This window comes from Larus michahellis, chromosome Z, assembly GCF_964199755.1.
Source record: "Larus michahellis chromosome Z, bLarMic1.1, whole genome shotgun sequence".
NCBI lineage: Eukaryota > Metazoa > Chordata > Aves > Charadriiformes > Laridae > Larus > Larus michahellis.
In genome coordinates this window covers 44,552,327-44,576,991 of record NC_133930.1, presented here as the reverse complement: position 1 = coordinate 44,576,991, position 24,665 = coordinate 44,552,327, and the positions used below count along the sequence as shown (strand labels likewise).

Genomic DNA, 24,665 nt, shown 5'->3' with positions numbered 1-24,665 from the left:
TGTTGCAAGCTTGAGAGTTTGTCCATATTATGGATTTTGAAGACAAAATGAATGTTGGGGCTAATCTGCTTTATCCCCAAAAATTGTTTCAGAAGCTCTGCTCTGAAGCTACAAAGAAGGGCAAGGAAGAGAGTCTCCTAATGGTTAGTATCCAGCTGCACTTATTTCACCAGCAGGAGCTGAGCTTAGCATGTTCCTTGCACAAACTATACATAATTTACATTTATGGCTAACTTTTTCGATCTTGCAAAGTCTTGCATTTCCTCCATTTCTGGAGTGAGGCAGGCAGGATCAGTGCATTTTAAACACAGTTCTAAAAATTGTGGCATGAATCTCTGCTCCTAGTTGCATTCACAAAACAAAACAAGAAACCAGTAGAAGTGAAGCAACTGGAAGGATGCCCCGTTGTATCACTGCTAATTTTTTTTGTCAAAATTGTCATTTAGGACAATATCTTTTTTTTTTTTTTTAAATGTCAGTAGTACATGATTAACAGGAAAACAATCCAAAGCTATCCCATGACTGTGATTCACTTTCCTGAACCTACTACCATGAAAACTGTAAATGATGCAATAGGCTGTTACTGCCATTCATAGATCCATCATAGCATCCGTTAAGTAATTTATACTCCAAGGGCTGCATTTTACAGTAAATAGAACCAGAGAATTGTCAGGAACATGCTGTTAGGAGAAAAGAAAAAAAAAAAAGAAAAAGAATACTGCATCACTGTTGGTAATCGACCATGCATCTTGAGCGCACGTAAAGCATCTGGGGAGGCAGGTAGGGAGGAGCTACCTGGTATCGCAAAATCTTGCCACTCCGCCACACGCAGTACAGTGGTGAATCAAATCCTAAACTAACAGACACCACTGACAGCCCTGCATGGGAAAGCATCTCACAGTAGTCTCTGCTCTCGCTGGACTTGTAATATGAAGTCCCACTCTGCAGGCACACAGACTCAGTGAAGGTAATTCCAAGTTTGATGCCTGAAGAATAGGCCTAAAGAAGCCAGCTAGAAAATCAAAGTATTTTGAGATGAGAAAGACCCCCCCCACGTAACGCAATCTGACAGAAGGGCCGAACATGTCCACAGCTGGGAGGTGAAGCGTGGTGGTGGCCGTGAAGCAACACAGGCAAACAGGGGCTGTGGGAAGCTGGGCTCTTCACTCAGCAACTTTGAGCAGTGGTGGGAGATGCTGAACTCAGCTGACAGAGGCAGGACCCACCGATGCCCAGGGAAGGATTTAATAAAGCAAGGGTAAAATACGCACGGCAAGGCAGTGGGAAATGGCGACTAGCATTTTAAGAAGAGTCCTTTTAACTCCTTTGCAGTATATGCAGGGTGGAGGTATTGTGCAGAGCTTCCTGCATAGAGTGCCGTACAGAGACTGTGCAGCTATCAGCGGGCGACACTGAGAGTTTAAATAAGCACCAGCAGCACAGTCCCTCGCGTGATGAGGGAATCCGTAATGTGAAGGACCATTACTGCAGCACAGGCTCTAATGCAGTGTTCTCCCCCTTCGCAACACAGCATAATCTGGAGGATTCCTGATGACAGACTCGCATCTGCTGTTCCGGTTTTCGTTGTAAAAAAACACAAAGGGAAAGCTATGCAGCAAACAGCTTTGGCTTGCCGTTTGTCAAAATGAATGCAAATCCCTCTGCTGCAGAGGGACCACCTCTGCAGTAAACAAATCCATAAATATTCCTCCAGCGCACTGAGAAATCCCCCTGAAGTGGAACAGGAGGTTCCTACAACTTCAGAAGCCAGGCATTGCCTCTCCAGGATTGCGACACTAAGGAAAAGAGAAATTTTGGTGCCTTCCAGCTACAGAGTATGAACAACAAGGATGCAACAAGCAACAGTTTATTTGTAGAAAAATCCTTTAAAATTTTACTACATTGTAAGATTAAGGAAAAAATAGTATTAATATATGTACATACAATATATATAAACAAACACACATCGCACCATTAAACTTACATGCTTTTTAAGACAGAGAATGGGTCATATTCCCTCATATCAATTTTAAAATTATCACTGCAAGAAACCTTGCTTCCTTTTTGTTTTTATCCCCATCAAAGTTTTCAAGTACAGGAAGTAAGTAATGCAGGATCTAATAGTAGAAAACCTTTGTTATACACAAATTACAATGACAGCTATACAATATTATTCTGCAGTATCCAACACTTGTTTTTTTGAACTCTATAATGATAACGAACTTTTACCTGAGGTGCATGGAAATAACGAAGCATGATAATTGGCAAGTTTAAGAGATTTTCACATTATGATTTGACTGTAATTGAAGTTGATTAGGTATCACACGTCTATACCCATAGTACTGGCACAAGAATGCTCTGCGTGAGTTATCACCAATGTCTTAGAAGTGCAGGAAAAATTAAAAGGCAAGCACCACTTGCAATGATAAGCATGCAGACAATTTAAGTGAAACAGAGGTAGCATGTTCTTGTAAATCCAGCAGGGTCATTCAAATCAACTGCACCCTCCCTTCTGCAAAAGGCACTCGCTTTTTCAGCTATAAACAACGTGGTTTTAAATTCAGTCAGATTGACCACAAATGGTGGATTTCTCTCCTTACAAATATAAAAAATGTTAAGCAGAGGACACAATGAAGAGAAAAAACAGGTGCAAGAAACACACATTTCAGGTAATATGTGCTATTCCTTTCCCCCTACCTTTTATGGGGAGAATCAAAATGTTTTATAAAACAGCTGCAGTACGTAATTCAAAAATTAAGACTTTCCAGTTAAAATGGCAGTATTAAGCAGCACATTATGTATCAGGAATAATTTTAAAACACCAGAAGTACACCAGAATAGATAAAAAGCAACAATTCACAGTAAGAAGTAGAAAGTTTATGCACAAAAAGGTGGTGCTGGAGAAGGATAAAGATCCTTTGACGTAAAACCTCATAAATGAAAATGCACAGAAACTCTTGTACTGTATCTTTTTTTTTTTCTGCAGTTTGAAAGGACGTCCATGCAAAACATCTGCTCTTACCGTGACACTACAGAGCTAATTGAGTTATAAGATGTGCCACTGTTGCAACTGGAAGCATAAGCCTCTTGACCATTAGCATCTAAGTTTATTTTAAATACAGAAGATGCCTTCAGTAAAAAGTCTGCCGCATCTCTGCGACCTAATTCCCTCAGTTTAGACATTAGGATACCTACAGTGCTCTCAGGAGCATTACTCCACTCCTGCAGAAGGGCATGGACTGGGCTTGAGAGAAAGTCATTTTGTGTTCCATTATTTGTATTGTACTTTGCAACAAGATCAGGGAGGCCCAGATTCATGGCCAGAAGGCACCAGTCTTTGCCCATAGGATCAGGTGGATCCAAAAGTCGACTTAGTTTTCTCCTGGTAAGTAGATTCAGATCGGAAACATGAATATCCATTCCTAGGCTTCCCTGGGAGTAGACATCAAGACACCCAAAACACAGTATACTGCTAAAGCTCTCTTTATATCCCCCCATAGTGTTAGTTAGTGATGTCTCTTTTTGACTCTGTGCACGGAAAAAGTCTCTAGGCTGGTAGACCATTACTGGTTCATGATGCTCCCTCAGCTGCTGAGGACTAAGGTAGTATTTCACGGTCAGAAGGCCCGGTAAGGTTGTGGCCATTAAGTTATCAATGGTGCTGCACACAGAATCCAGAAGTAAGCAGCACTTGATCTTCTCTGTTTCCAGTCCTCTAACTTGAACCTCTATACCCTGACCATGGTTGACCAGCAGCACTAAAAGCTCTGCTCCACGATTCATAATCTTTGATCCATTTACCCACAGACGTATATCAGCATCTCCCTCTGTGCTTTGCTGATGAATCCACCTGCAGAGATTCACCTGAACTTTATGAAAAATTCCACAAGGAAATGGGGTAAGATGTTCCACAGGAACGATTCTAACACCACCATAAATCAGAACCTCATCCTCCTCATCTGTCCAAGACCTGTGGAGATTGTCAGTCTTTATGAGAGCAGGAATATCCACCATTGCTCCACTGCTAAGGTCCCTTGCACAAATATCCATGGCATCCAAAATCTGTATCAGTTCTTCCACATCACTGTCCGTCACCAGACGCTGGATATCCTCTATAGTGTACCGACCTCTATAGTGATGGAGGGCTTTTGGGTTCTCCACTGACAGGATTTTTGCAAGGACGTTTGAACAGAGCCAGCGAGGATCCAGAAGTACAACATCTTGGACAGTTTCACTCTGCATAATGTTAATCTGTTTATAAATATAAAAGTTACTATTTACATCTTGTGGAGTACAAGATGATACCCCATCTTCTCTCCTTACTAACTTACTGACCCAATCATTTAATTAACACTGCTGACAGGAGAAAAACAAACAGTGTATTTTATTTTCTTGCAATTATTTGGAACAAAGACCAGTTCTTGTTCTTGATTGCCACTAGTAATGAAGCCATTAGAGCCCAACAGCTGTAAGGCCTAGCCATGCCTTGCAAGCTACTTATGCAAAGACTTTATCCTATGATTCAATTTCTAATGGACACACAAATTTCTTATATGCAGTGAACACATTAGGCACTATCTCATTTAAGACTATAGCATACTTATCCTTTCTGGGTATTTAATATCCTTACAACTAGATCAATAAACCTAATTCTCCCTGTCTCAAAGAAACAATGTTGAATGAAACAGGAGCCACAAGACAATAGTGATAACAAAAAGTTAACCAGTCTCTACTTCTTATGTCTTAAGAGGGAGGAGGAAAAAAATAACTATAGACATTTGCTTAAATCCCATTAAGCAATATTCTACCAGAGCAATATTCTACCATTGCAGAGATATGCAATTTAGTTAAAAACACTTACTTCTCCTATGCTATGCAACTGCTGTGCAATATGCCGTAGGTCATCTTCACTTGCTAGTGGATTAAGCTGTTCCTGTACATCGTATACAAACTGCTGCAAGGACATCAGCTGGTTGGGTCCATTCATTTTTCTCCATGAAGGCAGTGTGGAGATTATTTTTTCACACAGATGGGTCATAGGTGGGCAAGTCTTAGAAAAGCACAGAAAACATCCATTTATCATTCTACTCTGCTAAGAGTACTATTGTTGTTGGGTTTTTTTGTTTGAATGGAGGTTACAATACATTCATGATGCATATTCATGTCCAAAGAGTTCCCCTTGTGATGGACCCTTACTCTTCCACGTGGCATTCACTTGACGTAAGATCTAACTTTTCTTAATAAAGTGAATTCCAGAAACAACTTTTTCACTCAAATAAGCAAACTTTCCAAACATCACCATGATTACAAAGGAACAAAGTTTGTTTTATATAGTCCTGCCTTCTCAAACATGCTGACCACCTGAAACAGTGACTTCAAGATGTATCAATTGCCTTCATGCATCTAGAAGTTAATCGTTATTTCAGAAATTGTCAACTTCAATTAAAATCTGTACTCATCAGTATCTGTACAGGATCAATTTACTTCAGCAGATGAGACAGGAGAGTACCAGATATGAAGATGGTACTTTTATCTATTGATTGTCTTGGACATCACTGATGCCTTCATCCTACACTCTCAAGCTGCAGCACACACTTATGCAGCAATGCTCTCCAGATTTCAAGCTAGTGACCATGGCTACGATAAGTTTTGTCAGAGAAGAAAAGCTTATTAAGTCAAGAGACCATTGGGAATGTAAAATAGGCTGAATTTTGCATAAAACCAAACATTTTCCTTGATGTTTCCAGAATGAACTCAGTAATACACTCACTTTTAATTCATTTTTTTAAAAAATACCTATCAGAAGTAGCTGCAGAAAGTCTTGGCATGTTACACAAGTAAGAGGGCCTTTCGTATGAAGAAATTTAAATCCATTTGTCACAGGCTACGTAACAACTTGACTTGGTCATGGTGATTCATGATTCATGGTAATGACATCAAACCACGGCTATTCTACCTTTAGTCTCATATACATATACCTACACATACATATACACAACTCCAAGCACATATTTTTCAGTAAAAAAGTGCAGTAAAAGTTAACGCATATTCGGTTCACACATCTATATTGGGAATTACCTTTCTAACAGTTGACGACACTGTTCTAGTCTGGTGGGTTTTTTAATGAAAAATGTACTTGCCTGAAATATATTCTGTTTCTCTGTAATACACTCATAAAAAAAAAAAAAGATTAAAAACAAACAAAAAGGAAGGTCAACACTGGAATCCAAACAGCATCAGTTCAAAATACGAAAGTATAACTTGGAACTGAAATTCTCAAATCGTTTCCTTTCAAGAGAATTAATTTTGGTGACCTGTACAACACACCTACAATTCTGAAAAAGCTGACTGACTCTGTGATGTCAGGAGTTTGTTTATCACCAGGTCTGTCAAGCCTGCTGCCAAAAACATGAAACAGCACTGGTTTCTTTAAGTTTCATGATGTAAGTACTAAACTTACAATAAATTATTACACAAGATTTTCACATTTTGTCTGGCCCAACCCAGACCATTAAACATTACTTACAGAAATTATTTGGCTTCTTATTTCTTGCAAGTGATTTCGGAGAAGCTTCATATCTTTAGACCCAGATGCTCCAGCATCCAAGACAAATAACTTGTCTGAAATTTGCAGATCATTTCCAAATCTAAAAGAGAAAAGGTGAGCAATTATTTGCTTAGTCCCAAATCCAGTTTTATTTCTTAATCCAGTTGTACTACACTCTTAAATTACACAATAGTTATTTTTCTTCAAGGAATGATGAAAAAGTTTAAGTACTGATTACGCTAAGGTAGTTTATAAGCACAGACAGCTGCTCTCAAATTTTCTTGAAAATAGAGATGTTGAGAGAAAATCATCTTTCCTAAGGAACATGGATGAAGATGCATATGAAAATTACAACTGCATCACAGTACTTGTAATTACAAAACCAAACTTTTTACTAGAGAAGGGACACCAGGAAATAATTCTTTTTAAGGTCTTCATATTTGTTGTTTTCTTTCTTCTCAAATAGTTCAGTTGTCATTGCTATTGACACTATCTCTCTTTCTTGCTTCCTTTTGACTTTTCAACTGCACATACTTGTCTTCTTAGCTCTGGACTGATTTGGATTCCAACACCAAGGATTACACACAGGTATTTTGTGTTGCTTTATTTCAATTGATTAAGATACTGCCTTGCCACTGTTTTGCTGGAATTCCTACAATGGTTTCTTGTACAGTCCAGACAAGTGTCTAAGTGTCTGCATTCACAGGAATGGATGGCTCCTCGTACCACGAATTAGCACTTATGTGCTCACTGTGAATATAAATTATTGTTACTTTATACAATAGTATGTTCGTGAAAAAAATCCCTATTTCCATCTACAATGAGCATGCTCTCCAAACATTTGCTGAAGAAGGCTACAAGTTTCCTTAACTTCTAGGTACCTCTTGGCTGACCTCGTCACCTGTGTGACTGTCACTGTGTCCAACTCTTCACAAACTGTGTATAGAGTACCTCCAGGCTTCCTTCACCTTTTTTCCTACCCGTCCTAAACCAACTCAGAGCAAAGGGTTGCTCTTCTGTAAGGCACCCAGAGGTCGTAGCTGAGAACTGCCCATTTTTCTGAGACTGGTGCAAAACCCGAACACCCAGATGTTACACAGATGGCTGATATGGGCCCTTGGGTGTATCCCAGTGTTTACAGGGTGAGACTTCCTGAGCCTCCACTCATTTTTGCACCACTTGGCTCATTTTAGCTCACTTAAGGCAGCTTGCTCACTATAATACTGGTAATTTTTGCAAAATATAAGCTTCCTGAACATACTCAAAATATCATAATATCATAAAGTGTAAGCCACATAAAAACCTTTTACATATTCCTGTGCATGTTAGCATTTTTTCTTTCCAATTGACGTGTTTAAACACTACATATAAACATACTCCCCACTTACCTGTTCCTGATCTCTTTCAACAATGACATGTCTTTGTCATACCAAAACTCTCCCCCAACGGGCCGAGGAAGATTCACTATGTCAGCATGTGTGGCGACCAAAACAACACGCAGGGGACTTTTCAGCTTCCCACCAAATGCTAGAAGAGAAACAAGAGCACCCCTTCACTATGAGACATGCCTATGGCGATGGCTCTTTGCTGGGAAAGCAGCAATGCATTTTACATTCTTCATACCAATCACTTTTGCAGTGGATTTACCAACTCTAAGCACAGCCATACTGTGCTTACACCACTGGTGCTTTGGCTGTTATCTGCCTATAGGATTATCTGTATACTGTCCAACTTGAATAGCCAGACTCTTTGAATAACGTCAGATACATTGATATTACATGACTTTATTGAATAATGTTTTTGTTAAAACAATAACACTAATGATATATCTATTAACTACAAACTATAATAGTGTGAGGAAAAATAATTAAAAATAGCAGCTTCTTGAAAGGGTTTCTCATAATCTTTGGATGGTCCTTAATACTACAGGTATAGAGTAGAGGATTACACGTAGAACACAAAATGTCTACAACATTCATACATTGGTATGAATGCTATTTTGCAGTACTTACACAAACAATGACCTCTCACTTAGGTGAGAGTTAAGTAGGAAAGCCTGGCAGAAACCATGAAAAAGAATAAGAGAGAAAGAAAGACACAAATGGAATGAATGAGGTGACAGTATGGAACGCACAGTTTTCAATCTTTTCTCAAACTGATCTTCCCGAAAAGGGGACACATCATTAAATTATTTCTAAAAAAGACAGTACATCCAATCCTGCTGTTTTAGTTTGGCAAAACTTCACATGGGAGAAATATGCTTATATCACTTCTCAGTTTTCATCAACTAAAAGCTACAGAATCTTGATTCAATTACAAAAAACCATATTTTCCCAAATCTCTGCATAGCACTTCAAGGTAAGTATTTTAAAATTGCCTTATTTTTTTTTTTTTGGCAGTTGAAGGCATGGATACCTGAATTGAGCTCACCAGTATAAACAATGATTTAAGCGAAGTATCTAAATACTGCTGATAATTAGATCAGCAAGAAGAAACAATTAAGTCAGATCTTAACTTGGTCAAACCAAGAACTAAGTTTCCTTGCTAGATTGAGGAGCCGTGAAAAGATTTCAGCAATTGCAAATTAACTGTATTTTCAGCTTTGATACTTTTCTGCAAATTTCTGTGCTTTTACTTCCGGAAATAATTTCATGTTGGTTAGATCTAAATGCTCATACAGTTAACCTTGTGGTTAGACCTAAAATGGAAAATGAAAGGCATGCAAATGCCGGAACTGAAAACTGAAGGTCTGCCTTGGCTCATCCTTATTATCTGGCTGAGATAGTGCATACAGAATCGAGCAGAAAATAAAAAGAGAGGGGAAATACTCTTCACACTATGTAAGTATTTGTTCTGCTTGTCTGGTGAGTCCCTAGCAGCCTAATAAATGTCCATGAGAGCTGAGTTAGATCCACTGGCTGAAATAACATTTTGGTTCACGGATAGAGACACGTGTCAGAGCTTGGCTCGACCATGAAACTCACAGTCTGCAGACCAATGCTCAGAGACAAACACAAGCAAGTTATATGGTATATATACCTAGACCTACAGACCCTTTAAGAAAAAAAAGCCCTCAGAGTTGTTTTTGTTTGCCTGCCAAGTACCTTTGTTCGTTACAAAGCTTGCATATAAAACAAGTAAACTCACTTAAAACTTGTGCAAAGTTGGAGAAAGTGTGAAGTGAAATTTACTAGAAATTCTGTACTCCCTGATGCTCCAAAAAATTAACGTGTTTGAAGTCCAAATACAACTCTAGTTAAGTATGTTACAGTGGCACGTATTGAGAGGTAATGCCACTCCACAATGTCGTTCTCTCCTGTTCTCACTGACAAGACTAATTTATGCTGGAAACACTGTTAACTGGACTTAGATATAGGTAGAATATAAGCAATGCGTCTAAAACTGGTTGGTTCCAACCCTCTGAAACTCTTTTCCACGCAGCTTATGTGACATAAAACTTCATCTGCCATTTACGGATGTAAATCAGAGTGCCACAAGAGGCTGCAGTGTACCTCATGACTCTTTTAGTTGGACTAAGTGGTATGCACAACCCTTCAGGCTTGTTTCACAGATAAAATTCCCTTTCTGTAACAAACCCTGTGTAAAGTTTGTTTGAATACATGCGGATGAAGACACATAACAGCACTCAACACAGAAGATGTACAAACTTCCAGAGAAACACAAGAAGCTTTATCTTATAGTCCCCTCCTATTTCATTAACAGATAGAAGAGCATACCTATTGGCTCCTCAACTGGGACTAATGATTTCAGGAAACTGAGCCAAAAGGTCACTTGGTTTAACTGGATTTCGTAAGGCTCCTCAAGACTAAAAAGCACTATGTGAATTGCAGTGGGATCATTTGCAGCAAAATAATCGTAACAGCAGAAATACACAGGATTCCCAGAGAATTCCCAGATGCTGAAGTCGCCAACTCCTGAAAAACAGGCAAACAGATGAAGAGATCAGATCACACTCTGTCAGTAAACATGAAGCATCTTTCAGCCATGGAAAGACAAACAAAAGAGTTAATCTGATTTAAACTTTCACAAAGATAAACTGTATGCACACGAGAAAGCAAGACTGCAAATGAATCATGAACAAACGGAACGGGTTTCAGTTGGTCTCAGAAGCTGGGTCCTCACAACCTGTTCCTCTCTCACATTCACTTCTCTAGGACATTCAGCTGGATGCCACCTGGAAGCACCTGTGTGTTAAATGCATGCAAACCTTACACATTAAATTGGCCTTTGCCTTCCACAACAGCAACGGATTTTGTAATTCCCTTGAAAAACAAGAAAAAAGGCTCCCATTCTTTTCCTGCTCACCCCCAAAAGCTCAACATTTTTATTAATTTTTCTTCTTAACATGCCACTGCTGGTAGTAAAAACAGCTGAAGGAAATTATAAAGAAGCCACTCTGCTTTACAGAATTGTACCATTCACATCATATTGTTTAAGTCAGGACTGAAGAATCACCATGTTAAGGATCCCCACAGCATCATGCTTCTTGTTGCCATCTCGTTTAGCTGCAGGTGGGAAAAGTATTAGTCTGTTGCACTGTATGGCACTTCCCAGACTCACCATCTGATTAGGGTGAAGTCTGGTGCACTTGTACTACGTCTATTTAAATAAATGCTGATGAAGATGCACCTCAAACTTCTAGAACAAAATAACCCAGAAACCTCAAATATGCTGTTATGAGTACAGCTATTCAGAGTTCACCTATCTGCACGCTTTCCTTCTATATCAACACAGCACAGAGAAAGAAAAGAAACCCCTTCTGTCAGTCTTTTGCACAACTCTATTTCACTACAGAATTTGACTTGGTTTCAAATTACACTGAAAGAGGAAATTAGCCTGGACAAATAAGGAGCTTTAGCTACATGCCAAACTCTTCAGCATGTAGGACAAACGTTTTGTCACTGCATGTGTTAGTGTGCATATACTGCGTTCATAAATAGGTTTCTCTCTCCAAAATAAAATCTTGATTAATCCTAACTCAGCCTCAGAATTGTGGCTGCTAAGGCATGCAAAACATCGTCCTTATTAAGAAGAGACCCCACAGATAGATATAACAATTAGTATTGCTGGAGGTGTATATGCACCATTTGTACGGTCTTCATAGTCAAAAGCCATGTATGTACTTACGACAACTTCTCTGACTGACCATCTTACTGCTAACTGGTTTCAATTGCAGAGCAGTTAGCTTCCTTTCAAAACAAATTAAATCAGAAGCTCCACTCACCATGTTTGGTGAGCTCCAGGACTCACCAAAGATGATCCAGCCCTGTCACGGGGCGAGAATGGTAGGTCTTTCATACAGCTGGGAACCGCTTACGTTGTGAAGACGCTTGGGTCTATGGGACCAGATTACCTCTGGTAAAATCTCCAAACAACATACAGTATAGGTGAAGGAGCTTTCACACTAGTAGCTGGTCTGCCACGCACTCCTATTACACCAAATCCCTCCTCCCTGCTGCACCACTTACTCATCTCAAAAACATTTCTATGTCATACTATAACAATCTGACACAAGTGATTACTGTGCGTATTATAGGTAGAGAACTTTGTGTAGATTTACTTTCTGCTTAAACGAACCAAACTCCACCACTGTTGGATTCTCAACCACAGTAACGACCATACCAAGTCAGATTTTTTTTCTCATTTTTATTTTTAAAAACCAGCAACATGACATTAACTGTCCCACAGCATTTAGGCAATGCCAGCCCAGGACTCTGCTTACCATGCAAGCAGGCATTTTGAATGTCAATGGCCTTCGTGGACTGGTCATCAGCAGAGAAGTGAGAGTGATGAGCAGGTGAAACGAAAGCTTCTAATACTCCTTTGGTCAGGCCGGGCTCAAACATCATACTACGGCTTCTCACGCTGACATTCTCACAACCAGGATAAAGATTTGTAATGCTTACTGAAACTGGGTCAGGGAAAGGAAAATGAGATTACAAACCATGTGAAAATCACAACCAGATCACTTCAAAATAAGTATGCAAAGGATAAAAGCTGAGTTAAAAAAACCAAACTGCTCTTCAAAGAAAGGAGAGGACTACCAAGCTGTGAGCATACACAAATACATCCTTATTCTGAATGATGAAAGGAAAATATTAGAATGATCCCACAGAACACTTACTGCTTTTGAGCAGATACACCGCTGGGTGGGAAGCATAGAAAAAAAATTGAATGGTTTGTAAATGAACGGTTTCAGTAGTTAGAGTTCTTCTTTGGGCTATTTTTATTGGCATGGAAATGCTACATAGTCATATAGTTGATTCCTGTAAATAAGGATAAAAATATCACCGTGTAACAACTATTTCTGGGGAGGTGAAGGAGAAAAGGAGGCCCTTAACCAAAATTATTTTACTAATAAGCAATTTGCTTAGTTCATGCTTAATTCAGATTCCCCGAGTAAATGGGAAATGAAAGGGCTTTTTAATTCACTTGCACCATCTAGTGGAGAAAGTAAAGATTTCTTTCCTCCACTTGATGCTGAATTCTTAAAATTTGAGTCTTAATATAGAAAGAAACTACTTGTCAGCTGTAAAACTATACTTTCATGTTTGATCTTCTAGTGTAATATTTAAATCTTTAGGCTCTTGTAAATAAATACACGGTGAATTTGCAAACTTATTTTTACAGAATTTAAACAAACCTAAGCACATGATGAAGTATAGACCAAATTGTGCTGGTTTAAATGTTTATGTGATTAGGTCACTCAACCCATAACATTATTTACATGTTATATAATGATTTTAATCCCAAAAGAACAGATACTGAAACAAAGCAAAACCCCAAAATCCAAACATTATAACACCACCATAGTACCTTTTTTTTTGCACAGAACTGCAAAACTTTCAAGTGTGCACAGCACTGCATAACTTTATGACTTTATATCTAGGTAAGCTACTTTCATGCTTCGGATTCACTGTTATTTCTATAAAGAGTTGCTAATGTGACTGGCAGTCTTGTCTGATTTTATGATAGTGTGAGAGCCTAAGACTTATCCTCTGATTCTGGTACCAACCAACATAAAAAAATTTGTCTTCAGTGAAAACCTTCCTGCACTGCCTGCAGGAACTGATATTCCTTGAGTGACTTATCTCCCCTTGTATGACACAGTAAATTACGGTAAGCAAACCAAGAACTTCTGACTGATTCATTTAATCAATTTCTTTATTCTGTTGTCGCAGATGTGAGCCCCTTGTGTTAAGTGAATAGCAAATAAAGTAAGAATCACTGTGCCAGGTGTCTTGTCTTGTTACGCCACTCTGTGAGTACCTTTGAGCTTCCTCAGGTGACTAGAGACAGATATGAAATCTACTACTAGCACTGTTCTAACATTACTTAAAAAATGATGAATGAAACCTAAACTTGCAGGTATTATCCAAACGTTTTTAAAGAAAAAGACAATCCTGACCTCATCTAAAACGTACATAGGACCGCTACTTCTAAACATCAATTTAAACTTGAGCGCCTCAACATGCCTGCTTACCTTTGTATACATTGCGCAGCCCCTCGGTGTTAGGACAGGGAGCTGGACAAATAGTTCACTACTCTTTTGGGTATCCTGCCACAACTGTGGGTTCTGCCAAAGCCAGGGACATGTCAAAGTATAAACCTAGCTAGTTTCTCCACATCCTAAAGCTCTTCCCACTTCACACAGGCTAACTGGTGCTACATGGTCAAAGTTTCCCTATTATTTGCACCCATTTACTTCAGTTTAGGAAACTTTCATTTTCACCTAGTTTGGAGACTATTTTAGACACCTCTAAGTGGGCTAATCCACTCTTGTGCCTTACGGAAAAGCACTCCAAGGCATCAGAGGCAATTCTGAATCCTCTGTTACCACTTAAAGATCACACAAAGATGCAGCAACTGTTTCAATTTTGCACGGAGTTTAACGAAGCTACTCAACCAAAAGGCTGACAAAACATAATGCCCAAACCCAAGATGGTGGAATCTGGTCATGACACTGGCATTCATAGCCTAGGACTTTTTGTGAAAAATAAAAGCTAGTGTTCACGAGTCCTGTCCTCCGCTCTCCAAGTTCACTTATGCAGCACGTGAGTAAACAAAACCTTAACTACTCCTACACCCTTCACACCTGCTGCTCTTTGCTCTTCCTTTGGGTATGAGCCTGTGCACAGAGAACTCAATGCCCTCTCTGCTTTGGTTTCTTACATGCTTAGCTTGTCCTGTCTTTTCCAATACAGCCAACAGCTCTTTTGTAGGAGCTGCACAGACTAAGAGGAAAGTGTTTTCCTGTTCAAACGTTACAGCTTCGAAGTCATACCTGAAGGTTTGGAAGACAAAGGAGATGGAGGGAATCTCGTTGAGTTTGTGGAGGAGAGCCTAGGCCTACGTCTTCGGAAAAAGCTTCGTATCAGGCCACACTTGAGAGACTCCACGAGGGTCGTTTTCCCAGCGCCAGAGTATCCAAACAACTTCAATTTGATCCGGGGCTGTGGATTCTGCGTATGCCGCAGCTGCTGGATAAAAAGCCCCCGGTGCGTATCCTAAAATTCAACATAAAGAAGAAATCAGAACGTGTGGCAGGGAACTTCTGACTCCCAACAAACTCAAAACAAAGGGTTTAGATAACGCTTTCTTGCCAGGTTGGTGTTCATCTGGATCAGTTCCCCCATCTGCTTCATCATGCAAATGATCAGTTACTGGCAGAAGGGGAAGGACAGGTAGACAAGGCACGGCTGAGTGCTTGCTCTCAAGAGCCACCTTGAGCCTTCATAAAAATCACACATGACTTCAGGCTCAACACCAGTAAATTGGATCATTTTGACCTCTGATGGAGAGGGCAAAAGAGAGAAAAACTAGTCTCTTTCAGTACTCATTCCCCTTACCTGTGAATCTCAGTAGCATAACCAATATCCATAATCTTATACAATACGAGTTTTGCAGTGACAGCTACCACCTGAGCAATGGGAAAACTTGATGTGCATTTCTCTTCTTTACATCAGCTTTTTCTGTACTTCTCATATTTGGGAGAATTCTGCTCTTTCCTCTCCCTCCTCCTCCCACTTAGTACTCTCTTTATTTCCACTTCAGTTCTTTGCAAGGTAAATATTGCTTTTCCCAGACCAATCTTCTCTCTCCTTTCCCCAAACACTTATTCTTCTCTACCTTAAAAGACCTCTCACATAACGTTCAACTTCCATTGTTCTACCCCTCTACTGCAAGCGTACAACCTCCAGACTGGTTTCCCTCTTTACTCCAAAGCCTCAAGAGATCTGCCTCTCTACTTAACTCTCCTCTCACAATTTGCCCTCTGTATGCGTTCATTGCCTCTTCCACAGCTGCAATCTCCTCCTCCCACACAGGCCTTCCTCAAACCCAATCACATCTCCTACAGAAGTTTCCAGTTTGAGCTCCCCCGTTACCCCTCTGCATCTTGTCTTGTAGTATCTGTAGTATACTCCTGTCCCTGTCACAGACGTAGCAGGGAATGAACAAAGCAAAATATGTCTTTTCTCTTTGCCTAGTAAGAGGCAATCAGACATGGAAGCTCTATTTCCCACACAAGCTAAGCTTGAAAAATCAATTCAGCAAGGGGTCATAGCGCAGGACAGCAAACTAGCCAGTGTCTGTCACCACAGAAAGACCTGCTCTAAGGAAACAGGGATATAGCAGACAAGGAAGGGCAGAGGAACTAGCTTCATCTTCCCTTCCTTTATTCCCCCATCTGGAGCTGAGAGAGAGGGTCTGTTGTTCTGCATTTGTACTGAGTTTAACGGGTAGGATGACTCATTAAATGAGCACCTACAGCCCCCCAAAATTATAAGCATGCAGCAATTAAGCTGAGAAATCTGACAGAAATAGTAGTGCATATAATTTAGTTCCTTCCTCGCTAACAGGCATTTATTAAATAAGTTAGTCACAATGCAAATCCTGCAACCCCTGATGGCTAATACCGAATCCTCTGCAGGAGCCACTGTGACAGGATGTTCTTCATGTGTGTGCTATTACGGACAAAACCCTCCACAGGCACTAACAATAAAACGTGTCAGGTACAGTCTGTACTAGATGAAACTGACTATTTTGAGAAGTACTAGAGTATTTTCAGTGGTTTGGTATAGTTTATTAATTTCAGTTGATCAGATTCTCTGTCGCAAAGTATACTCTGATGAAGTATATAATTATCACACATTTTCCCTATATATGTAGGCAGGCCTCCAATAACTAAGAATACTCTGCTATCACGATCAGAGCTACCATCTACTAACATCTCTCTCAGAAGAGATTTATCTGTCTCCCTTTTGTTCTAAGTCAGCTTGTATTAGTTCCTTATTTACATCATGACTAAAACACAAACTTATGCACCTGTGTGCAGGCACAGGCAAGGGTTTAGTGCAGTGATACAACTATGCAAAATGGATCCTGTTATGACAAACAGTTACAAAAGCTATCATTGCAAAGAAAACCTGAACTTTGGCACTTTCTGACATCTTCACTGATATATTTTACAATCCTAGCCAGTACAGATTTACCGCCAGAACTAAAGGACATGATTCTACTTCCACCTTGGCAATGCCAGCTACACACCATCTTCTATTGCTACTCTGAAATGGTCATTTATTTCAGTTTTCCAGAGACCCATCTGCTTATTAAACAGGATTGTTTTAACTGGTCTGGCTCTTGCCTGTAATCTCCAGGCAAGTGGTCCCTGAACCTTCACGGCATGAGTGATGCTGCGTATATGGAATAATTGGTGCGTATCAGACGTGTCAGACTTACTGCCTTACAACAAACCCAGATCAGCTTTGCATTCTAGTTGTCAGGGGATTTGGAGAGACTGAAATTGCAAAATTAAAAAAAAGACATTGAGAACTTGTACAACTATTCCAGATGGTATTGGAATTACTGGAAGGGGCACAAACCCTTCAAACTTCGTAACACTGATGTAACGAAAATGGTGACGGTGGGGAAGGAAGTCCTTTTGTGGGATGTGCTAATTATTAATAGTTCATTTTCCACTTTCTTAAACACCTTAAATGCTTTGTTAGGCATCGGCAGAGATAGGATAAAATAGATCAGTGGTTCAGACTAGCTTAGCCGTTTTTGTTAATATGTATATACTAGCTTCAACTATGGGCACAATTTCAAATTAAAAATGAAGGAAAAAAAAAAGACAACATCCCAGTAAGGATATTTGCAACAGCTTTTTAGAATGGCTTTGATGACTATCTTACTGTATGATTTCCCACAGTCAAGCTTTTCTTGGTATCTTAAAAACATGAAAATCTCCGTTAAAATTAATGCATTCCTAACCTTTTTAAGTCTTGCAAGCAGACTGGCTACATGTTCATGCTGCTCTGCTCTGGCGAGATCTTCTGCTGTTTTCCCATCCTGTTAAAACACAAATTATTAGCAGCAGTTCCTTCCTTTTGCCCACAATAAAAAAATCACACACAACATAGTTTAGCTGCTCAAGGCAGTAAGAGAATTGCTGTCAGATGCAAACGAAACAGGGAGAAAAAAAAACCCACAACACAATCAACTGACAACAAGTAACAATCACCCCCCACCAAAATCCCTGTTTTTTTCAATTGTCCAAAAAAATACAGTACAATGCAAAACAATGGCATTTCTTTTACAAATTGGCATCTGGATGCCACTGTGAGAAGATACTTTGAATTCAGAGCCTGAGGGCAATGCCAATACCACCCCATCTGAATTCCTCTTCTGTTATCACCAACTGAATGATAGTGATTTCTAGGTATTACATACTGAAGAGATCTAAAAGTTTAAACGTTTCACAAAGAAGGAAGACATCAGCGTATTCACTCACATGAAAGCAGATGAATTTTAATGGATAAAGAATGACAGTGGCACACCAGTCACTGGAGGTTTCCAGAAAGCAAGAAAATTGTAAGGCATGTGATTTAAATTGCATCAGCAAATTTAAAAGGAGAAGCAAAGCTGCCTTCAGCATTCTGGTCTTGCCATTTAATTACCCATGTTTTACAGGTCAGCAGTTTAATATGAAATAGGCTGAAAGAAAAATTGCTCACAAGTTTCACTCTTCTGACTACATTAATGCTATTGTGTTGCTTTAAATTTTGGTAACAGGTAACTAATTTATGAGCACTTTGCTGCTTTCACTCTGTCAGGTAAGGACTTTCAAATATTAAGAACAAGTATTGAAAAACTAAGATCTCTTTCTTGGGTTTCTATCTTTGATTTTACTAGATTTTCATGTGAAATTTGCATTGTTTTAAGTAGCTTCTGAGGTTGCTGCAATTATTATTCCTACATATGAAATAAATAGGACAGGAACAGAACATGAGCAAGGAACAGCCAAATTTGTAGTTGATGGTGTGAACAGACTCATTTGAACCAACATCTTACCCTTAAATTCCTTCTGTAGTTGACACGTAATTGCAACTTTAGTAAAGAAACATCTGAATGTATTTTTTAAAATTAATTTCCCTTACAGAAGATGTATCAAAGGGGAAGAATCTCTTGGTCTGTGCTGACCCTATCCTCCAAATCCCACTTAATCCTGACTGCCTGCTGTATGACAGGAAGAGTGTTCTGGTGGCTGGGCAGCTAGCTGCCGTCAGGAGAACTGCTTCAATACCTTCAGTGCTTCCCGAGTTTCCAGTCATATTCAACGGAACCCAAAACCTCCAGATAAAGGGGAAACCTTGATCCCCTTCCTGAGAATCCCTGTGATAACAGGATGCAGCCTTCACCAACCTAAAGCATGAATTTTATCTGTATCCCCAAATCTTTGGTCTCTGCTTAAGTCCAAAGCAGGGCTGCTACAGCCTGGCCCTGCACGCTTTCAGAGTGTAGTGTGTTCCTGTTGCAACGTAAGGTTGGAGATGGCCTGGCAAACTCCATCACCAAGCACATACGAAGTGACAGATCCCTGCAGGGGCACTGTCCCTTTGAATCAGAGCAGGTCCCACATCTCTCGATGGGTACAGCACAGCTGCTGTGGCAAGGCTTTGGTAACTTGCCACCCTTGCTTGCTGTGTCTCATTGCTCCATGGGGGTTTGTTCTGGCTTCAAGCTTGACTTTGGCTAAACAGCTGTACTCTGACACATTGTTTGTTTAGCTCAGTCACAGCTATTTGCGCACAAATACAAAGGAAATAACCATCTGGTAAGTATTTGGCAAGGAATGTGGATGGCAGTGGCTGTGCCAGAGCCTGATCAGTGAGCACGGTTATAACGGGATGGAGGTAACCGCTCCCAAAACTAGAAAAATGACAACAGCAGTGGTTCAAATTGCTACGTCTAAACAAATGTGTGCACAGAGCAAGCCTACCTGTGACAGTGGGACGGCACTGTCATGACTCGGAGCTCCCTCCGCACTTCCTAACAGGTTCCTGAGCTCAAGATCAGCTGCCTGATACAGCTGTCTAATCTTGCTTCAGACTGCTGTGAAGGAGGAAGACTTGAAAAGAAGCCCCACCAGGGGCTTTCACACTACCTTTTGCTCAGGTGTTGCTTTTAGGCTGAGGCTTTTGCCTGTGGTCCTCACCTGAGCAACACTACAGCTTGGCCATGTATCCCACTGACCCAGCCCCTGACTTCCAGGTTTGACCTTGAACCTGTCTCTTCAGTATGAACTTGCCTGGCGAACATTAGACCCTTGGCTGACCACGGTCACCAAGCCCAATTCCTGACTTTGACTTAACCTCAGACCTGCCTCATTGTTACAGATGTGTCTGGTAACCCAGACTCCTGGCTGAAGCTGGTTGCCATCACTGGATCTGCTCTGCTTGCCTTGCTTGGGAACTGTGGGACTGGATACTGTCCCTCCTCACTTTGTTTACTCCTGGCTTCTAGCTCACCTTCCCTTATGGAGCAACACCTTAGCAAGGGCATTGCCTGACAAGCACAATTTTTGAAGCCCATGGTCATCGGACCACACAGTAAACAAGACAGGCAGAAAGGCCTGTGGAGTAGGTGAAGGATACCCCAGAACATTGGCAACAAGCACCAAGAACAGCAGAGAGCTCTAGCTCCAGTTTACCCACAAAAAGCATTTTGAAATATTTACAGACAGATGGTTGCGGTTCAGTTCACACGTCTGTTGAAAATTCAGGCTCAGATCTGGAAGTTCAATTTATTGATTGAGATAACAGGTAAAAAAAGCGTTTGCTTCCATGAAAAAGAAATTAACAGAATGAAGTTCCCTATTTTTATCCAAACTATGAACAACATGGGGCTGTAGATATCCACTACAGGCTGAACTGTAGAGCACAGCAAGAATTAGAAAATACACACACAAGCAAAATAGTGAACAGATTTCAGTAAATTATTTTCCTATTGAAGTTTTCTTGAAAAGTAGAAGGTATCTATACACTGGAACATCAATGCGTAAGCAAAGTCTGCATCTGAAAAGGGCTTGGCTACAGGATCCATAAAAGCGTATTTTGCACCTGGTACTTGTATTTCATTGCAATTGCTGACTGCCTCTTTTGTTGCAAATCAGACAGCTACGCCTGCAAGCGCTGGTCCTGAATTTAAGTGGCCATTTGCAACCATCATAGAATCACAGAATGATCAGAGTTGGAAGGGCCTTAAAGATCATCTGGTTGCAACCCGCTGCCATGGGCAGGGACACCTCCCACTAGGCCTTGAACACCTCCAGGGATGGGGCATCCACAACTCCCTTCAAAGTTTTTAAGCAATCGACAATTTTTAACTTGGGAAGATTTTAGAAACTTCTGTGAGAAGAAGCCAAGGACATAGTGCCAGCTAGCATGTGAGCACAAAAATTTTTTGGGGGAAATTCAAACATTGGAAATGATTGTATACGCCAGGACCGTAATGTTTTCTAAGGTCACAACATCATCCATGCAACCAAATTCAAAATCAAACTAGTCCTAAAATGGGCTTTAGCCTGGGGAGTAGGCAGGGAAATCATACTGCAGGCCCATTAACAGTGCTGCAAAAGTTAACTCCTCAGAAATCGCGTTCTGAGAAAAGACAAAGGTAATTCATTCTACTGCACTGGCCCGGAAAGGGCTGTTAATAAGACTTTTCAGAACCGTTTAACATTTACCCAGCAAACTAATGCAAAACTGAAATGCTATTAAAATCACCAGATGCACTTCCTCCCTTTCTCTTCTCTCTGCTGCAACGCTGCTGGAATAATGCATAGATATGTATATTCAGTCTGTTTCCCCTGCCAGATTTAGTATTCAGCATGATTTACTTTATCTCCTTAAAACTGATCTGAACGAAGGAGATAAAAAGTACTTTTACCTTAGAAGGTCAGGGTCCACACAGGCAATTATACCAACACAGGTGTCGTGACATAAATTAAGTGATACAGCTCAAGAATTACCCCACCACCTTTTTGTTATATCTTATTGCTATGTTACGTAGTAGTGAAAATATAGATACACAATGGGACACACCCCCAAAAAAGAAAGGGAAAAGGAAAAAAGGGAAAAGGAAAAAAGGGAAAAGGAAAAAAGGGAAAAGGAAAAAAGGGAAAAGGAAAAAAGGGAAAAGGAAAAAAGGGAAAAGGAAAAAAGGGAAAAGGAAAAAAGGGAAAAGGAAAAAAGGGAAAAGGAAAAAAGGAAAAAGGAAAAAAGGAAAAAGGAAAAAAGGAAAAAGGAAAAAAGGAAAAAAGGAAAAAGGAAAAAAGGAAAAAAGGAAAAAGGAAAAAAGGAAAAAGGAAAAAAGGAAAAAGGAAAAAAGGAAAAAGGAAAAAAGGAAAAAGGAAAAAGGAAAAAAGGAAAAAGGAAAAAAGGAAGAAAGGAAAAAAGGAAACAAGGAAACAAGGAAACAAGGGAAAAAAGGGAAAAAAGGGAAAAAAGGGAAAAAAGGGAAAAAAGGGAAAAAAGGGAAAAAAGGGAAAAAAGGGAAAAAAAAAAAGGAAAGGGACAAAAACAGGTGACAAAGGAAAATCTGTAAAACACCCCACAATCTCCACTGCATTCACATTTCATTATTAGTGATTAATAGGGACGTGGTAATCTACAATCTAGTAGTTATCAAAGAGTCATTTTTAGATCCTAAACTTGTTTAAGCCACAATTCCAAGTTCACTGGTTTTAATGACTGCTTTTTGCAAGCTTTGTCCTGCCACGTGAGGTACACACTTAGAGGAAAAAAGCACAGTGCTAAATGTATAGGAAAATAAAATAAATAAAAAAAAAAGTATTTTCTACCAAATGGGTAAAGCAAATGAAATGGAACTTTTCTCCTTTTTCCTTCCATTTCAGCCACCTCTGGGATACTTTGTAAGGAGAATTTTGAAAAACATGGACTTAACTGAAGTCTAATCACGACATGATTTCAATATACAGAGCGATAGTTATTCCTATGCACAATGCATTGGTTAGGGCAAGTAGCAACGTTAACCGATCCAATGCATATGAAAATAATACATGGTTAGTTTGTTCAAAACACAGGTAAACGATGCGTATGATGCCTATAATGTATCGTGCATATGAGGTGTGCATGATGAAGGACACTTCATTCCTGCTGTGGATATGTCACCTAGGAGGACATTTCTCACTTTAGTGAGAATGAAAAATACCTTCAGTGGTGCTAATTGGAACCAGTGGTGCTGACTCACCTGACATAAATTATTTGTTTTACAAGGATACTTGCATGCTGGTTCACTCATCCATGCACCCACACATCTCCCACCATGAAAATAAAACCTTTTTATCCACTGAAAAGATGAAAACTATTTAAGATAAATACAATACGCTTGTATGGTAACAGTACCTGATGTGAAATTTCATACATCTTAATGACAACGGCCCACTGTGCTTACAGAAACCACAATGCTACAAGTAATTCTAGGTGAAGAAATTCTTAGGTGTAGATGAAGCTATAGTTGTACTGTACCAAATTCAGTTGTAAGAAGAGAACAAGTTGACAACAGAGAACGCTTTTCAAGCTGTGGACATTCAAGAGCCTAACCTTTTTTTTTATTTTATTTTCAAAATGTTATTATATTAGACCATTTCCCCCACACACATGAAGAGATGAATTCGTTTCCTACTATGATACATAAAAGAAGCAAGAAGCTTAAGAGTATCAATACTTACAGAGGTTAAAGCTTCTACGTTGGCACCAGCAAGACACAGGAACCGGACAACATCAAGAATGCCATTGTTTGCTGCCAGATGTAAAGGTGTTCTTCCATACTAACATGGTGAAAAAAGGTGTCATTATGTCAGTACAAGAACATCACTCCAAATTTTATAACTAATAATTGAACATACTGTACAATTATACACACTGATACACAGCAAAAGTCTTGCAAAACCTCTAAGAAAAAGTACAAAGCAAAAATTTTAAGAAAAAAGCTGATGCACAACTGCTTAAAGCTCAATTAAAAACAAAGGCCAGACTGCCTACTTAAAACATGGGAAACAATTTTATAGCTAAATCCCCCACAACTGTGAAGGAATCCTTTAGAGTTTTTGGCTATATTTCAAAATGTCTTTCTAATTTCCTGTAAATTTGACTGCATTTTGCTTAATTAAATATGAAGCAGTTAAGCAACACTAAGTCCTTTACCTTTAAAGCTCTGGATTCTACTTCAATCCAAGTATTACTGAAGATTACCTATCTGCAGTCTCCCCACTTCCATCCAAAGGAATAAAAGGGATGAATGCAAGAAGTCAGCCTGAAGGAATTTGTGGTTTCAGTGACAGAAGAAAGAGCTGTAAGTATTCCTTTCCCAATTTTTGCTTTTACCCCTGAATCTCTCCACTGACAACTGGTTCTCATGACATCCACTTCTGGTCTTTCACATTCAGAGCTACTGTTAAAAAGATCACTACCATGTATTCTCTGCTTGTAACTCCTCTTACTATACTTTCACACACTTTTGTGTTTCCAATATAGTTCTCCCCGTTCCAACCCTACATTCAGAAACAAACTCACAAACTTACTTCTCAAAGGAGTATTTGAAAGCAAAGCTAACTTTCTGACAACTGGAAACTGAAAAGACGCCTGGCTCCTCAAAGCCCTACACCACAACTCAAATAAATGCATACGATGTTCTACTGCACATAAGTCTGTGGAAGAAACAAATGGTGCCTTCAGTCAGTGTTATGTACACATAGGACAATGCCAGATGTGAGGACGAAGGATGCACGGTG

At 39.7% G+C, this 24,665-nt stretch overlaps 1 protein-coding gene across 3 annotated transcripts in view; it reads right to left on the bottom strand.

Annotated features, from left to right (window-relative positions):
* Window positions 1-1,851: 1,851 nt before the first annotated feature.
* The window catches only part of DAPK1 (death associated protein kinase 1), a 92,009-nt gene continuing 69,195 nt past the window's right edge, over window positions 1,852-24,665 (bottom strand). For all 3 annotated transcript variants that reach the window (XM_074569505.1, XM_074569504.1, XM_074569506.1), the window contains 9 exons: window positions 23,604-23,702; window positions 17,843-17,920; window positions 14,853-15,075; window positions 12,291-12,479; window positions 10,285-10,482; window positions 7,936-8,074; window positions 6,527-6,647; window positions 4,862-5,050; window positions 1,852-4,251 (listed from right to left, as the gene is read on the bottom strand). In XM_074569505.1, coding sequence (XP_074425606.1) covers window positions 3,019-4,251; window positions 4,862-5,050; window positions 6,527-6,647; window positions 7,936-8,074; window positions 10,285-10,482; window positions 12,291-12,479; window positions 14,853-15,075; window positions 17,843-17,920; window positions 23,604-23,702 — 2,469 coding nt within the window. In that variant the 3' untranslated portion in view covers window positions 1,852-3,018. The remainder of the gene's footprint in view (window positions 4,252-4,861; window positions 5,051-6,526; window positions 6,648-7,935; window positions 8,075-10,284; window positions 10,483-12,290; window positions 12,480-14,852; window positions 15,076-17,842; window positions 17,921-23,603; window positions 23,703-24,665) is intronic.